Raw genomic sequence first — 17,572 nt, forward strand, 5'->3', positions numbered from 1 at the left:
GGGCACTTGCGAGAGTACCCAGAGGAGCCCCATGTCATCCATCCACCCACCCATCCTTCCACCCACCCATCCTCTTGTCCATCCACGTACACACCCATCCATCCATCCATCCATCCATCCATCCATCCATCCATCTATCCATCTCTCCAGTCTCTGGGCACAGGAGCATCCCTGTTCTTCCAGTCTTTCCTGCCTGCTGGGATGAGTATCCCTCTTGAAGCCCACCATGCCTGGCCACTGGGTGAGGGTGAGATGCTGGGCTGTGACTGCAGTGTTGTTCCCAGCTGCACATGCTGTTTCTCCACAGCCATTGCCATAACTGAGCAGCCAGTCTCCGTCTCTGTCCCGGTGGGATACTCCTTCATGCTGCGGTGCCGAGCCCAGGGATGCACCTCACTGCAGTACCAGTGGTTTTGTCAGTACCAGGTAAGGATGGGGTGGCCCTGGGTATGGCACCAGGCTGGGTCCTTGCACACAGTGGGGGAGCTGAAGAAGGGGAGGAAACCAGGGATTTCCACTTTTGCCGCTCTTACAAGGGGCTTCCTAGTGCCTTCTACTGCCAGCAGTGGGAAAGGAATTGCTGCCCACTGCCTGTGTTTTCCCTTTAGTCTGACTGCCGCCCGATTCCTGGAGCGACCAACCAAGACTTGCCCATCATTGCAGAGCAGACCCAGCTCTACACCTGCAGGGTCAATGACCTCCACAGAAATGCCGTCTTCTCCGACTGGGTGAAGGTGGAGGTCCATCAGTGTGTTGCCAGAGGTACAAACCTGTCTTTTACCTTCTTGATGTATTATGGAATTACAGAATGGTTCGGGTTGGAAGGGACCTTCAAGCTCATCTTGTACCACCCCTTGCCATGGGCAGGGACACCTTTCTGTCTCGGTTCGAGACAAGTTTAGGGGGAAACACTCTGGAAGGAACGTCTCCTCCCCAGAAGACAGGTTTCAGCACTCCCCCCCCACCAATATGAAAGGAATTTCTTGGATGAAAGTGAAGAAAACCTATTTATTTAACAAGCAGAGTACCAGCAAGGCACAGGAAACAAATGAGTAGTGTTAGATAATAAACCTCCTCAATGCGGAGAAAGCTGGCGGATTCAGAGTTCTTTTCTGTAGCTGGCTCGACTCCTCCCAATGTCCAAGGCTGAGATGTGGCATCCCCACAGCCTCCCTGCTGGTCCACGGGGTCCGATGATCTGATTCTCAGATCACAGCTAGGCAGAAGAGTTCCAGAAGAAGAGGAAGAAGAAGAAGAAGTTACCGGAGGAATTCAGTATGCCAATATGGGAAAATTTATTTCTTGCCTCAGCTAAGAGGCTGGCTAAAAGCAGAAAGGTGCTCCCTTGGCTCTGCAGCGCTGAGAATGCGGGGGGTGTGTGAATCCTTGAACACAAACCATGCTGAGGAATTCGCCTGGCTTCTCTCCCCCCTCTTCTGGACCCAGCTTAAAGCTATGGGACCCATTTCTGGGCATAAAGCAGATGATAGGGAAATACAGTAGTATCATAAAATCACCCCAAGACACTTTCACTAGAGCAGGTTGCTCCAAGCCCCGTCCACCTGCACCTCATGCTTGCCATGGGTTTCCCAGAGTTATTCTGGGTATTGGGACTGGAAGAACCCATCTGGCTACTTCAAAGCTGACCCAAAATAACTTGGGGCGTGGTTGACCTTAGAATGTTGACTGCACCCTTGGAAGGAAAGGGCGAGGATCAGGTTTGGGAAGCCAGAGGCAGGGCTTTGGTGTGGCATTTACTATCACAGGCGTTGCTCTCAAGGGTTCCCTGCTCCCCAAGGAGAAAGGTGATAGTTGAAAATGGCCGTTGTTTGCTGTCCTTGTGGAGGGAGGACCAATTCTGTGTTGCTGCCTTGCAGGTCTGCCCCCTCGGCTGTGGCGAGGAGAACCAGTTATAAACAGTCGCCGGCCGGGGGGGCCCCAGCCCCCACCTACCAGTGGTACCACAATGGGAACCTGCTGGAGCGGCAGAAGAGAAAAAAACTCTGGGTAAGGTTTTCTGGGGATAGTTCAGAAGCTTTTGCTGCTGAGGTGGGTAATGGGAGAAGCTGATTGCAGGGTTGTGAGAAAGCCCTCCACATATCACCCCACTGCTTTGATAGCCAGCTGGATGGCTCTGTGTGAAGGGGGAATATGTTTTATGGACTTCTTTGAAAGTTGTGGATATTCCTCTAGGAGGAAACCAATCCATAGATGCGTCAAGGGCTCTCAGCACATCTCTTGTGCCCGTTTACAGTAGAGACGTGAGAACAGTTATTGTCTGTGTATGCAGGGGAGTGCAGATTGATGGAGCTGCGGGAATGCTGTGTGCCTGCTGGAGACCTAGAAGGAAATGTGGTTTGCCCTGACAGGAAAGAGTCAGGGAGGCAGCAGAAGGGCTCGCTTTGTTTTGTGTCGCTGGCTGAGTGTAAATCAGTGCTGTCTTCTTGAATCAAGAAAGGAGATTTCCTTCCAGGGCATTACGTGAAGGGCACAAGGACAAGACATCCAGTCTCTTCTCAGTAGTGGTCGATGGTATTACAGATGGCCTTAGATGGTATTACGTGGTGGCCTTAGATTGCACTTCTGATGGGAAAGCTCAGTCTGGGCACTAAGAAGAGGTTGTTTTCAGAAGTGGATGGTGCTGTGCTGGAGCCAGAAAGGCAGCAAGGTCTCTGTCCTTGGAGGTGTTCAGGGCTTGCATAGACAGAGCTATGGCCACCCTGACTCAGTGGTGGCTTTAGTCCCTCTCTGAGCAGGATCCTGGGCTGGAGAACCAGAGTCCTCGCCAGCTAGTACTGCTCTGGGTCTTGTCCCCATCCTGATTCTTTGTGAGGCAAAGTCTCTGCGAACAGCAGGAAAAATACTTCTTATTCCATGACCGTGAGTGCCTTCAGCAGATCCTGGCAGGGAGCTTCAGACTTTCACCATAAATAATGTGATTTAACTTTTGATCTGCCTAGATCACCCATACCAAGGTCAGTGACTCCGGCACGTACCTCTGCTGTGCCTCTAACAGTCACGGAGAGCACTGGACCAACGCCGTGGACGTTCACATCGGTGAGCAGAACCAGCCCACGTTGCTTTGCTGCACATCACCTGATGTGAGACATAATTACAGGGGACAGAGGAATTTGGTGCTCTCTGGAGGTGCTGAGCTGGTGAACAAGGACTGTGATAAATAGGATTCCTTGATACTGGGGCTCTGAGGGAGTAAAAGGAGCAGTGGCTGGAAAACCCCCTAATTGCAGCAATGTGCTGTCCGACAGGTGGGATGCTGCTGGGCCCTGTAGTGTGTCAGACACCTGCTGTGTAAGGGCAGGCTCAGTGCTCTCAGCTACTCCCTGCCATTTTCTTACCATGCCAGCGTGCTGCTTTCACAGCTCCAGGCCAAATCGCGGCAGGCTCCTGTGGCCAGACCCATTTCCAGTCTCACTGAGATTAAGGGATGTGCTCAGACACGGAGCTGGAGAGGATGGTGTTTATTTGGGAAGGTTCAGGCCCCTCGGGCTGGCAGCTCAGGGCTGATGCTGTGTGAGTGATGGATCCCAGGGAGAGGATGTGTCCCCAGACCCCCAGGCACGTTCCACCTCTGGCTGCTTTGACCCTCTGCCTTTACCCTATGTGAGGCAGGAATAGCATGGGCTGGCTTTGCTGGCTCTTTACTCCATCTAGAGATTTTTCTATGCCATAAGCTTCTTATCCTGCCTTTTAGGCTGGCTTTAAAATTTCTCCAAAGTACAAATTGATCTTGTGTAGCCAGAGAGCACTCTGCCTGCCTCCTCATAGCTGGCAAAACACGTCCTAGGGGGATAGTGAGATTTGGACACCAGATTGGGTTGGGTTCAATGTGTTACTGCTGGGGAGCTTTAACTTGCAACAGGTGCCTCTGTCAGAGGCAGAAAAGGATGAGTGGTTTTGTTCTGAAGCTTTTCAGGCATCTCTGGTGCATTAGCAACACTGGTTCAGGGGCCAAAGACCCATGAGATTTATGCAATTTATCCCTAATTTTTTCTTTTAGAGCATGTAGGGTTCTGGAATTTTCTCCTGGGCTGGATTTTTAAATTTATTTCTAATTTAAATAGGAAAAGCTGGAACTGTTAGGGTAATGATGATTTTAAGAGGCTGGAAGTGCTCAGGTAGGAGAGTTTGTGGACCAAAGTGAGTAACATTTGGAGCAGCTTTTCTGAGCCAGAAGTGCTAAAACAACAGGGAAAGGCTGAGCAGGGAGATGAAAAACTCTGGGAATATTATTGCAATCAAAAGCAAACAGGCAAACTTTCTCTGTTCTGGACATTTCTGGGGAGAAATGCTCCGTTTTGGAGCTTTTATTGAGTCATTGTGTTCCCTTTGCTTTTGCTGCAGCAGGGTAGCAGGTGAGTCACATCAGGTACGAGCTTCTCCATGTTGTCCCTCCTATCCTGGTCTGCCACTTCTCCAGGCTTTGCATCCCAGCTGCTCAGGATGTCATAAATCAGGCTGGATTTCATAAATCCTCCTAACATCAGACCAGTGTCTATAAAGTTAGGCTATGAAGGAATTGCCTGAGGAGTGTTGCTTGTGCAGATCCTCTGTGTGTTTGATCCAGCTGTGCATTGTTGGGGATATTGGAGCAGGATTCAGACCTGGCACTGGGTGCTGGGCCCAGGCTTATCATTTCCCTCTTTCTTTTCCAGGTACATGTGGCTCTGGAAAGTTTTTTGGTGAGTACTTTCATCTTTTCTTCCTGAGCAATTTTTCCTTTAATTAAAAGCCAGGCTCCAGGGTGGATGGGAGGACAAGGAATGGGAGTGCTTTTTCTGCAGAGACCGCTTCAAGCCTTTATGCCCATATTGCCACAGGCTCTGCACTCTTGGATTAGAGCTGCACAGCATAAAATGAGTCCCATCCCCTGCCAAGCCCTGATCTTTCTCAGCAAGTGGAGTAAGATTATTCGTAATGAGTAACTGAGTCCTAAACTCTGTGCCTGCCAAATGATTTTAAAAGTGTTGTTCACATGACAACTTATCCCTACTTGAAATACCTCCTCAGAGCAAGGCAAAGTTCCTCGCTCCCACCACTACTGAGCGACATAAATCCCATTTTTTTACAGTGGGAGGTGGGGATAAAATCAAAGCAGGAGCCATGGGTTTCTCTCCTTCAGCCCTGTGAGGGAGAGGACCCCTCAGCCTGGCTCAGCAAATCCCTCTCCCATGCACCACTGACACGCCAGACCTGTGGTCATGGTAGGGCAGGTAGAGCAGAACCTCTGCATTCCTGGGATTTTGGTTGTCAAGTGAAAACTTTTCAAGCCTTTCTGTCAAAATGATTGTGTATTTTGTTGAAGTATTCAGAAAGCCAAGGGCTTTCTGGAGGGTGCTCCAGGCTTGCAGCAGCCTAGGGTCTATCCTTGCTGCCTAACTCTTTCCTTAGATTGCCCATATCCTCACTCCAACAGGAGGAGGTGAGGTGATCTTGCCTCCTGCTGAGCATTTCTGGCTTTTTCACTTGGTGTTTGTTTTAGCTACAGGCAAAATAGCACTTTTAGTGGGCAACAACCGCTACCAGCATCACCCCAACCTCATGGCTCCTGTGAGGGATGTGTTTGAGCTGAGTCGTCTCCTGGAGCATCTGGGCTTCCAGGTTGTCTCCCTGCTGGATCTGAACAAGGCTGAGATGGTGGCAGCGGTCAGTCGGTTCCTGCAGCTCCTGGGGAAGGGAGTCTATGGTAAGGCAAAGCCAGCTCAGCCACCTGCCCATGCTGAGTAGAGATTGGGCAATTTTCTGAACAGTTATTGAATTAAAAGAGAAGAAATTGAGCTTTGCTATCTCAAGGGAGACCTGCATCAGTACCAGGCTTGGCAGGAGCCCCTGGATAAGTGTAGTTCAGTTTTGGCCAGGTTATAGTCAGGCAAAGTGGATGTTTCTCCAACACGTGGCTCACCTCCAACCCCAACAGTGTGGGCTCAAACTGAGTTTTTGGGGAGCCAGTGCTTCTGATAGTGAATGGGAAAGGGGGCTTTGATTTTTCCTTGGCTGAAAGAATTGAGGAGACTGACTGATTGTCCTCCCCCATCATGTGTGAGGAGGGGAGCTCCTCTTGAGCCCTGACTGCTGAATCTGGTCATGATTTTCTTAGTTCTCTTTCCTGAAGGTCTAATTTGGGCCCTTGACAACCCTTTTGCAGAGGAGCATTTCCATCTGCAGGTGGCTTTGAGGTTGGGCTTCGAGCTTATTGCACACTGCTCAGTGGGAAGCGTTCCTCAGCCACGAACCCAACCAGCAGATTTGTGGGTCTTAAAGCAGATGTTCAGATTTGGTGGTGCAAGTAGCATCTTTGGGGTCCCTGAGATTCTCCCAGCATGACAGATATCCTGAAAACACCTTGCAGGTGGTTTTTTTTGCTTCCAAACCTCAGTGTGAGGCTTACCTGCCAGCTGTGTGGCACCCAGACAGTGAAAGTCATCATGGGCTGATTCCAGGCTGGCACTCAGTGTGAGGTTTGGAGATTGTGCAATGGATGGGGACCTGGCCACGAGGGAAATGCTGCACAGCCGCCTTGTTCTGGGAAGCACTGACTGGAGGGGGAGGCTGAGCTGGTGGGAAGGGCTGTGCGCAGTCCTGGTGCTCCAGCTGAGCACGTCACCTATGACAGCGTATTCCCATGACTTCACTTGCAGCTTCCTTTTGTTGTTGCTCTCTGAAATCCCCTTGTATCCCAAGCTTTACCTCCTCTCCCAGGTCAGAGTCATCCCAGCTGCCAGTCTTACCCTCTATCCGTGGCATGTGAGGACCAAATGGCATTTTATCCATGGCCCTTCCTAAGCACTGGAGAGAAAAAATGCTTGGAAACAGCAAACCATTCACAGTGTCATTCCTTATTTGGACTTTTAGAGCTTTTCTGCATTCGTGGCCTCTGATCCTTCCTGGCAAAACTGATTTTGTGCGCTGTCAGGAAAAACACTAACAGCTGAATTGAGTGTTGAGTGTTTGTGAGGCAGCGCCTGCTTAGGTTGAGGTTTTCTTAACAGCTCTCCAGGCTCAGTGGTGTGCTATTCTTTGGAGGCAGTGAACCCCAGTGTGAGCTGGGTCCAGCAGTGATTGAGTTCAGGATTCTTGCCACATTGGCTGGAATCCTAATTTAATGATGGGACATTGGGTCAGGCTGCCTGCTGAGTGCCCCAGTTGTGGTGAGACAGCAGCTCCGGGAACAACCCAGGCAGCCTGTTAAAGACTCCAGAGGTGCCTGTGACAGCCAGTCCTGTACATCCATGTGTGTGTTGGACACGCTCCTGCAGCATCCCAGTGTTCTTGAGGAACCTGGAGGTGCCACCTCCTGTGTAGCAACCACCAGAGCTGAAGTCAGGAGAGCTTTGTGTAGACATACAGAGGAAGGAGAGGGCTGACTGGTGAACGTGAACCTCCATGAGTTGGTGCTCATTGCCCCTTGTTGTATGGTCTGTGCCAAACAGGGCAGTTGGGCTTTGTGGTCTCTGTAACTGTCCCTCCAGGAACTGTGGGCTTTTGTGAGACTTTCTTCCACTTCCACATCTCCCAGCCACCCCAGCACAGCTCCTTCTCCCTCTCCTCCCAGGCCTGGATCCTGAAGTGTTCAAAAAACAAGTGGATGTGGCACTGCATGATATGGTGAGGTTCAGTCCAAGGTTGGACTTGATGATCTTGGAGGTCTTTTCCAACCCTAATGATTCTATGATCCAAAGGTTTCTCCAATTCACTGTGTGGAGGTGGTGGGTTATCAGGCTGCTTTTCCTCCTGATCTCATCTTAGAAAAGCTGCAGAGGATTTTTGAAGGCCCCAAACATCCCTCAGACAAATAGGGAATCCCCGTGGATTTTTTTTGAGCATCCTAAAAAGTCCCAAATCAAAAAAATTACATTGGAAATGCAACGAGAGCAGAAAGTTGTGAGTGGAATACGAGGAAAATGGAGTCATGCCTTTATAAAGCCTCATGCTGCATTGTAAGCAGTGCCTGGAGCTTCCCCTTTTTAATTTGGTACTCGGAAGTTTGTCTGTGATGGGCAGTTCTGACTCATACGATGTGGAAAGAACTCAGAATTAAACAGCCCTTTCCTTCTCTGGGCAAATTGTTGACTTTCCTGTTCAGGAGGAGAGATTTAGTCCGGGAGAGGCTGGAGAAGTTGCTCAGGTGATGTGAAACCCACCCTTTTTGATTTGAACATGAGTCTTTGTGGTTTATATAGCATGGGGAGCACTTGATGGTACATTCAGGTGCTCAACAAGACCTCAAAAGTTAGAAGATTTAAGGATTGAATCATTCTTTGTGGGCTTTCCTGTTACATTTCATTTTTTTCCAAACTTCAGTGATGCTGCCTGGTAACAGATGTCATCACTTCTCTTGTGTGTACAGGCAGAGGGACGAAAGCCACCAGTGCTCAAAGGCTCAAGGGGCCCAACCTGCATCTAGTTTTTCTAGAAGGCTTCCTTTTTTATTCTCTTTTCTAATCTCAGGGGAGGGTTTTGTGGGTTTGATTTGCAAGTTATGAAAGTTTAAAGCTTCTGCAAATCAGATCCTACTGTCTCTGGCTGGCAATCCACAAGAAGAGGAACACAAATCTCACGGGCAGCTGTGAAAATGGCCGTTTGAGAAACTTTCCATTGTGCCCTGAGAATAGAAACCAAAGGTGACTCAAGGCCTTTTTGACTATGAGATCATGTTTTCCATCCTCCACACGATGAGATCATGCTTTCAGCCCTTCAGCTCCTACCCCTGTTACTGCATCCTTGCAAAATCAGACCAAAGTGAGTGCCCTCCCAAGTCCAGGGGCAGGAACAGTGGAGGGAAAATAGAGGAAAGGTTACTCACTGAACTGTGGGCTTTGGCAGCGAATCTGAGTGAAGAATTTCTCCTGTTGTTGCTTCTTAGCTGCTTTTTCTGATTTCTGACCTCTCACTCTTCACTGTCCTTCGGTTGCAGTAACACAACTCTCTGTGTCACCTCGCAGAGCTATTTTTAACCCATTTCAATTCTCCAAGTTGGCTTTCACCAACCAGCATCCCGCAAGCAGTGTCATTGGTGCTGGGGAGGGGCAGCCAGCCGCTGTGCAGCTTCCTTTTGGGAAGCTCCAGCCTTCTTGGGGATCCCTGTGCCAGCCCTGCACTGAACACAGGGCTTGGAGAAGAGCCCCAGCTTAGGCCATCCCAAGCTCCCCAGTGCTGGCTTCCCACTTGGATGGCCCTGTGTTGCCATCTCTTGGGAAAGCAGAAACCATTACTAAGTGTCATGTGCTTCAGTGTAAAACCCAAAATTCTTGTTGGGTCTTGGACTTCCCACCAGCATCTGCATGAGTCTGACTCCTCCCCTGCCTGACAGGGCTGGTGCCTGGTTTGAGGTTGTTGCAGCACATGATCCTTGTGTTCTGGACATCTGAAGAACTCACTTCTCTCTGTGTCTTAATTTTTCACCAGCTTACAGGTGTGTGAAAACAGGCAGACCCTTGAAGTCAAGAATGTTTCCCATCACCTAAGTTGGTGCTGATCTCCTAAGAAGAGTTGTTAGTCTCTTCTCCCAAACTAGGAAACTGAGGAGCGTCTCATTTAAATGGCTGTTAATGTATTTTCCATCCTGGTAAAATCTTTTTCTGTTGCCTTATTCCTTCAAAGAGCTGAGGAGCTCTTGTACAAGACATTGTACAAAGGTGAAATTCAGCCTGGCAGGTGCTGAGCCTGGGTGTTGTAGCACAGAGGTTTTGGAAGTGTGTAAACCCAGGGACTTCAGGAGACAAACAGTGCAGGAACCCACAAGTAAGGGAGAGTCTCTTGGGGCTGCTTCCAACTCTAATTAAGGGAATAGTTGGGAAAAAGTTGAAACTGTGAGGTCAGTGTAGCTCCAGTTCCATAGGTGCTACTGGTCTAGGTCTGCCCTGCACCAGTATTCCTTCAGGACATGAGGTGGGACATGGCCATGGGGAGCTGGTTACAGACCTGCAGGTTGGCATCCTGAGTCATCCTCTCCTCTCCCTCTTCACAGCTATATTCTACTATGCTGGGCACGGGTACGAACATCTGGGGAGGAACTACATGGTCCCTGTTGATGCTCCACAACCCTATGCCCCTGAGAACTGCATCAGTGTGCAGAGGATCCTCCAGAAAATGCAGCAGCAGAAGACGGCCCTGAACATCATCCTGCTGGACACCTGCAGGAAGTGGTAGGGTCCTCTTCCCCCTTCCCCCGCCTGGGCTGGGCGTTCCAAGGGCTGGAGGAGGGTGGCCATCCTCACCTGTGGGTTTTGGCAGCCCCTGTGATTGCTACATCCCCCATAGTGCTGCTGAGCCTCTGTCAGATGTTATTGATCTGTGCCATAAAATCAACCACACTGTCAGGTCCTGCAGGGTGTCCTTGGGGATGGGTCAGTGTCGCGGTGTCCAGCCACAACTTCCTAAAAGCGTCTCCAGGGCGAAAGCGCTCGGCAGGACCGGCACACACTCACACACACGTACACCCACACACCACAGATAGCTGCAGGAATGGATGTACACCCACACACCACAGATAGCTGCAGGAATGGATGTACACCCAGACACCACAGATAGCTGCAGGAGTGGATGTACACCCACACACCACGGATAGCTGCAGGAGTGGATGTACACCCACACACCACAGATAGCTGCAGGAATGGATGTACACCCACACACCACAGATAGCTGCAGGAATGGATCGACGACAAAGAGACAGGAAGGGTCCTCCTATGGGGTTCCACGGGAGGAGTTTAATGCAGCCACGCTCATGAAGGGTTCCAGGGACGAAGACAAAGAACATAGGAGGGTCCAGGGTTATACAGGAGCGGAGGGAGCATCAGGGACCAGTGATCTGAGGGCACGGCGGTGGTGCACAGGCGGGACTAGGTAAGGGAGACAGTGGGGAGCTCTGAGGGGGTGGCAATGGGGCAAGGGCCAATGGGGGAATGGAGAATGGAGAACCTTCTAGGGCAGGGACATATAAAGTACCAAGGGGCAGGGAGGCCAATGGGCCAACCAGGGAAACAGAACTGGAGTACATTAACATAACAGAGCAATGCATCCTGGGGAAGCCTCTTTTGTCACCCTAACCTGGGGAGGATCTCTGATCTTAGGGACTGTCCCACCAGCGGACTCTCTTTGTCCCTTGTTCCATAGGCTCACCGGCCTCCACAGGTCAGTCATGTATTAGTGCAGAGAGCATCAGACCTTGTCTGAGATCTGCTGGAGAGAAGGGGCTGGAAACCCTCCCTTGGTTTTTTGAGGTGAAGGAGCCTGGCAAATACAGGCAGGTTGCCTCAAGCCTGTGGAGGGATAGCTCTGCCTGGCATAAATTGTTGGCTGAAACTCAGCACAGGGTTTGTCTTGTGTTTCAAGCCTGACCCACCTGAGCTGATCTTGCTGACTGTGTGCTTTCCTGCTCCAGGTTTCCCACGTGCTCAGGCTGGGAGCGTTCAGTTCACCTCTCTTCTCCTGGCTGCAATCTTGTTAACATCTCAGTGAGAAGAGTGCAGCTTGACAGGGAAAATATTTTAAGCCCTGCTACTTGTTTTTCCTGGCCTTAAATCCTCCTGAAGTGGTTGTGTTGTGAAGCAGCTGCTGCTGAGGTCAGAGATAAGCATTTTTCCTCTTTCTGTGGAAAACCCATCATCCTCACTTGGCCTGCAGACTTCTATCCTGCTGCAGAAAATTACTACTTGTCCAGTTTCAGCAGAGGTGGGTGGACTGCTGCAGTAGAAGCTGTCATTAGTTCATTTATTTCAGGCTCCTGAGGCAGATTTACAGGTCAGAAAAGACCTGGAGAGCAAACGTAGGAATGTCTCTCTCTTCGTGCTGTGGTTCCTGTGCTAAGAACTGGAAAGACAACAGAGCTTTTGATACCCTGAGAGATCTGCCAGCCCCTGGAGAGATGATAAATTTTTCATGCCTTTTAGCTGTCGTGGTGGGGCTGCTTGCTTTGAGTAGCTTAAAGCTGGCTGTGCTGGGACTTGTCCTGCAGCTCTGGAGTGGGAGCTTGATGTCCCTTGATGCTGCCCTGAACTCCCCAGAATGGAGCATCCCCTTTCTCCCTTCTTGCTGGTGGCTGAAAGCAGAGTGTGTTGCTTCCCTGGCACACCTTGCAGCACCTGGCTGTCCTCCCCAGTTTGGTAACAGGCAGGGAATGGCCTGCAGCCAAGCAGGAACACCTGGCTCTCATGGATACTCTGCTGGAGCCAGACTAGTGCAGCTCTGGGCTGCTGGTGTTCCATGTGAGGGCAGTGTGTGATGGGGAGGCAGTGTGGGGGCTGCACAGGGACCTCAGTGCCAATGTTAACAATCTGTAAACCAGCTTTTGAGCTGCTGTCTGTCTCCCTTTGAGCTGCTGTCTCCTTCCTTGGCATTTCCAGCGGTTCCTTTGCTCAATGGAGTCTCAGTGGTGCTCTGGGAAGAGGATGCAGCGTGAGATCTGCTGTGATATTTAGGCAAAGTTGTGCAGCTGGTTTTCTCCCTCCTTCTGCAAAGTTCACACCTCCCCTTTTCCTCAGCAAGCATGGTACTTCATGCAGTGGGTGTTATCCCAGACCTTTTGGGGGCAGGAACTCTCTCCTGAGCTCATTTTTTCTTGAGAAATCACCATTTCAGCTCAAGGAAGCACCTGGATTTCATAGCTGTGTGTGTTTACACCTCTGTATAAAACAAGGCTCCCAGGGCCTCCCTTCCTGACACCCTCCTGGTCAGACTGATGCTGCAGGTCTGTCAGCAGCTCATGCATGAAGCTGTGTCTGTGCTAAGAGGGAGCTCACCCAGAGTTTCTCCTCACCCTGTATGTTGGCATCAGAAATGCCAGGGTGGTGAGAAACACATCCTTTGCCAAGTGGGAGCAGATGCTCAGCCTTAGCAGGCGAGGAACCAGAGCACAGAGCCTGTGTGTAGCCTCATACATTTATATGCTGATTTTGGGTGGATGCGATTGCCTTTTCCAGGAATTCCCTGATTTCTCCTTGGACCTGGAACCAAAGATTTCTGCATTAAATTAGGAGCAGTTGAGGAGCAGATAAATCTCAATATTCAGATTTAGAAACATGTCTTCTTTCTCACATTTTCTCTTCTGATCATCTTTAAGACAACTTACACAAGTCAGTTGAATTCTGCCATTAAACATCTCCAGACTGTGCCACCAGCAGTAGGTGACGTGCTGGCTGCTGGCAATATCCCTGTCCCTTCTGCTCTCCTTAGCGTCCCAGCTCCAGCCCCAGGAAACTGTGCTGGGATTGAATTGCATGGACTAATGCTGCCTCTGTGCCTGGCTCTTGCACTGTGTGACTGGAAACAGCTCCGAGTCACTGGTGTGACCTGGAGGCAGCCTGTCCGTGTGCTGTCAGTCTGGCTTCAGTCAGATGGGCAAGGCTTGACCATTCAATGCAACCAAGATATCTTTTTTTGTTGGAAATCAGATCCTGTCACCATGGATCTACCTGATTTTGAGAATAACAGGGGCTGTGCTCATTCAGCTGCATCTAGACTGAGGTGTCAGGACCAGTTTTGAGCTTTGAGACTTGTGTGCGTGTCCTGGTCCTGTCTCTGAGGGAGATCTGGGGGCGTATCATCCATAGCCTGCTTTGGTTCCCTGAGGCAAAAGTGTGTGTGTGTGGTCTGGAAGGGCCCCGTGGGGTGTCCCAGACCTCCAGCAAAGGCAATTGAGCTGTAACCATGGTGGTGTGCACCTCTGACTTCTTGAGGGACGGTTGTCCATTGGGCCATGGTGAACCTGTGTGTTCTCTGCACCGTGGTTCTGCCTGGACATGTTAAAATCCAGCCTCTGGAGGGAGGTGGCAATGTGCACCCATGGCTCCAGGTTGTACCCACAGCTCCAGGTTGTACCACAGCTTCAGGCTCAGGGCAGGGAGCAGCTTACCAGTGCAGTTAAGCCACAGCTGGACATACCTACTCCTTCCCCTGTGGTTTGGGTTCTTGGTGGGACTCCCAGCTTTAGTCTCTCTGGTTATATCTGAGGTGAGGGTTGATCCTACTGCCATCCCTAAGAGATGGACACGAGGAGTGTGTGGGCTTTGTTCGTGCCAGCTGCAGATGTCCTCGACACTGACTTGTGCCTTTGCCTCCTCTCCAGGTACAACCCAGGGTGTGCCTTGTCCCAGGTGCAGCCACTGGAGCCGTGGGGAAACACTGTCTATGGCTATTCCACGTAAGTGACTTCACCACCCCCACACCCTCACGTGGGACCACACTCTGGCACAGCCCTGTCTCCTCTCATCCTTGCATGCATGGTGGCTCTGGAGGCTGGAGAGGGCTTCTCTTGTGTTCCCTCTGGCTCTCACCCTCCATCTGCTGGGTTTGCTGTTCAGGCACTTCTGTCCTTCCTGCTGCTGTCAGCCTGTGCTTCAGTTACAAGTTGTGTGTGAAGGTGACATCAGCTCCTGTCACCTGTTCTTCAGCCTGATTCTCCAGGTGCATGTCCCATGAGCAGCCCACCCAAAGCCTTCTGAGATGCTGGGTATTATTTCCCGGTCCAGTGCCAGTTCCACTGGCTTTTCACCTTCATCACTTGCCTGGGCTGGCAGAGGAGACTGTGCTGTCCTATCCCATTCCCTTCCACTGCTTTTTCCCATCCTGTGGCCTGCCCACCCTCTCCAGGACACAACCCAAGCACTTTGTGTTATTCCTTGAGAAGCTCACTTGGACCCAGCCACTACAGTCTGGATGGAGTTGGCCACCCCAGACTCACCCTGGACCTCATGCCCAATGCAGAACTGTGAGGACTCTGAAGAAATATCCTTATTCTTGCAGGAGTGAAGATGCAGAAGCCTATGAATTGCAGGATGGGGAGTTCAGCTCTGGGATCTTCATGAAATACCTGAAGAAGCACATTCTGCAAGAGAAGAAGGTTACACATATGCTGGAGGATGTGTTAGAAGGTGAGAGACGAGTTAGAAACCACTTGCTTCAGTGCAGGGGGTGAGAAGAGAGAGCAGAGACCATCCCATCCCAGCCAGCCAACCGTTCCTCCCTAAAATCCAAATCACAGGCCATGCCCCATGGGATCTTTCAGTAGCCTGGGAGCAGCATGGGGACATTTGTGTAGGGCCCGAAAGGCAGGGAGATCAATAACGAACCTGGAGTGATCCTTGTGCTTCCGACTCTTTCCTGCAGACATTGGCCATGATCCCCTGGTCACTGGGAAGCAGGTGATGGAGATCAAGCACACGCTGAAGGAAGCCCGGTCCCTGACGGATCCCATCTGTCCCTCGGGAGCAGCCACTGAGCACTGGGGACACAGCCAAGGTGAGCCATGGGGGGTGTGGGGAGGAGGGAACTGGGGGTCCCTGTGCTCCTCAGGGACACGGCACTGCAGGGAGGTGTTGACAGGACCCTCTGAGGAGTTGATCCTGCTTGAATTTCCCTTCCAGAGCCGCTGAGCAGAACGGTGACCTTCCCATGCGGGGCACGGGTGGAGCTCCACTTCCTCCGGCTCTTCTCCAACCTGATGTTCGTGTGTGCCAAGCCACAGCCACCCCTGGCCCACATCACTGACCCCCAGCTCCTGCTCCGCTGGCCTGCCGTGAGTCTTCTGGCCAGTTCTGTTCCTGGGCTGCTTTCTCCATTTCAGAGGTCGGAGGGTGGTTGGGCTGAGTCCTGAGGGCTGGGAAAGGCTGATCCCTGGTGAAAATGGATCCCCCCCTCTGCGTACACCTCTTTGAGGCTCCTTCCACACCTCTGTGGATTCCCTGCCTTGCTCGTCATGCATCACAAAAAAGATTTGGCAGCAGTTTGATGCCTTTAACCAGTTGTCCCTCAGATTGATTTCTGTCCTGCCTCATTAAATTATTGCATTTAATCTGATTGAGGCCAAGAGCTATTCTGTTTTCTGTGTTAGAAAGCAGGTCTGGCTTTTTGACTCATGCCTTCTTAGTCTGCCATGCTAATATATCTTAATGCAACAGTATATTCCTTCCCAGTTGAGCTGTACCAGCTTCCTTGCACCCTTTCTCACACCTTTCCTCACAGACCATGTGCCCAGTGTGGGCTTTCCTGGTGGTCTCCATGGGCCACCCCTATGGATTTAATTTGCTGCTCCTTTCTGTAACCATCTCCCTTGTTTTCTGTAGCCCTTCTTCCAAAGCGTAGCTCGTTTGTGGTGGATTTTTTGGCCCTTGTTGCTCGTGGAGGGACGCTGCTCCTCAGCACATTGGGGTCACTGATGCAGCGTGGTGTATCCAGGAGGTTTGGAGCCTGATCCTGCCCATTCCTAAGCTGCACCACCATTTCCTCTTGTGAGCATCATGCATGAAAATTGTGTCTGTGTGTGTGAGCATGTATTTGTGGGCTTCCCCCAACATCAGTGACTGGTGGGGAGGGGGAACCCAGCTGCCTGCTCCTGCCTCTGGAGCTGTCTCAAGAGGGATCAGAGAGTCAAAAAGGTACCCCAGTACAGCCAGATCCCTGCTTCTGTCCCACTGCACGGCGGAGCTGGCTCATGCTGAGCTCCAGTGCCGTCTGAAGAGGCAGCAGCATGTCCTCCCATGACTGTCACCTGCCCCACCTCAGACACCACAGCCCTGACCACACCCGCAGCATGTCCTCCCATGACTGTCACCTGCCCCACCTCAGACACCACAGCCACGACCACACCCCTGTGGGGTCCCTGAGATGCCCACCGGGCTCCCTCCAGAATCTTTCCAGAGCACCTGAGGGATGCTCAGGGCAGCTGGGGTCCCCCTAAGTCCCACGTGCGTGGCTGGGCTGCAGGAGCCAGAGGCTGAAGGCCAACAACACCAGGCTGAATGTGAGGTTGTAAGCCCTTAGAATGATCCCAGAGAGCTGTTTTGTTGAGGAAATGGGGAATGTAGGAAATGGGAGTGTTCCCACCATTTGCCACATTCTGGTTATCAAAGGGACTTAAATAGGCTTGCTGTGGGTTTGCCAGGAATAATTATGATGGAATTTTCTGGCATTGATTCATTTTCTTTAGTTGTCCCATATTCCCTCCCATCCTGTGGGTTGCCTGACTTGCATTTTTACCTGACAAGCACTGTCTTTAAAGGGAGAGGCTGGTCTCGCACATGACCCAAGGCATTCCTATTTTTTTTTTTCTTTATACTGCTTAAATCCTTACTTTTTAAAAACCTTTATGTTGGATCTCCTTGTTTACCAGACACTTGATCTGGAGCTGTTTGACATAATGGCCTTGCCAGTCAACCTTCCCCCAATTTATTTAGAATATCCCTATTTGAGGGCCAGCTAAAACCTGGCCTTGCCAATTCCTGGGCACCATCTTCATTAAAAAACACATCCCACCATGGGGAAAGGTTTATAAGTAATTATGAATTGTCTAAAAAAATTAATTTAGAAAATGCTTTTCTCCATTTTCTCCTATACAGCCAGAAATGATAAAGGAGAGTGTGGAAGGGAATTAGTTTGTGGAACAGGAGGCTGTGGTGGCTGGGAATTTAGCAGACTGCTGATACTTGTGGATAATGAGTTGCTGTCAGCTGACAGGCTTTGAATCTCATGTGTCAGGGCTTTAATTCATCCCTTGAGAGCATAGAGTCATTGAGCGTTTGGGGTTGGAGGGGATTTCTGCAGATCAGAACCCTCCTGCTGA

At 50.8% G+C, this 17,572-nt stretch overlaps 1 protein-coding gene across 1 annotated transcript in view; it reads left to right on the forward strand.

Annotated features, from left to right (window-relative positions):
- Nucleotides 1-237: 237 nt before the first annotated feature.
- LOC103613491 (mucosa-associated lymphoid tissue lymphoma translocation protein 1) overlaps nucleotides 238-17,572 on the forward strand; it is a 25,102-nt gene continuing 7,767 nt past the window's right edge. The window contains 12 exon segments of the mRNA XM_017731100.1: nucleotides 238-426; nucleotides 609-762; nucleotides 1,878-1,914; nucleotides 1,917-2,007; nucleotides 2,961-3,057; nucleotides 4,674-4,700; nucleotides 5,501-5,704; nucleotides 9,986-10,163; nucleotides 14,081-14,155; nucleotides 14,758-14,885; nucleotides 15,121-15,252; nucleotides 15,378-15,529. Coding sequence (XP_017586589.1) covers nucleotides 253-426; nucleotides 609-762; nucleotides 1,878-1,914; nucleotides 1,917-2,007; nucleotides 2,961-3,057; nucleotides 4,674-4,700; nucleotides 5,501-5,704; nucleotides 9,986-10,163; nucleotides 14,081-14,155; nucleotides 14,758-14,885; nucleotides 15,121-15,252; nucleotides 15,378-15,529 — 1,449 coding nt within the window. The 5' untranslated portion in view covers nucleotides 238-252.

This window comes from Corvus brachyrhynchos, unplaced genomic scaffold (genome assembly GCF_000691975.1).
Source record: "Corvus brachyrhynchos isolate BGI_N302 unplaced genomic scaffold, ASM69197v1 scaffold164, whole genome shotgun sequence".
In the NCBI taxonomy this organism is placed as follows: Eukaryota; Metazoa; Chordata; class Aves; order Passeriformes; family Corvidae; genus Corvus; species Corvus brachyrhynchos.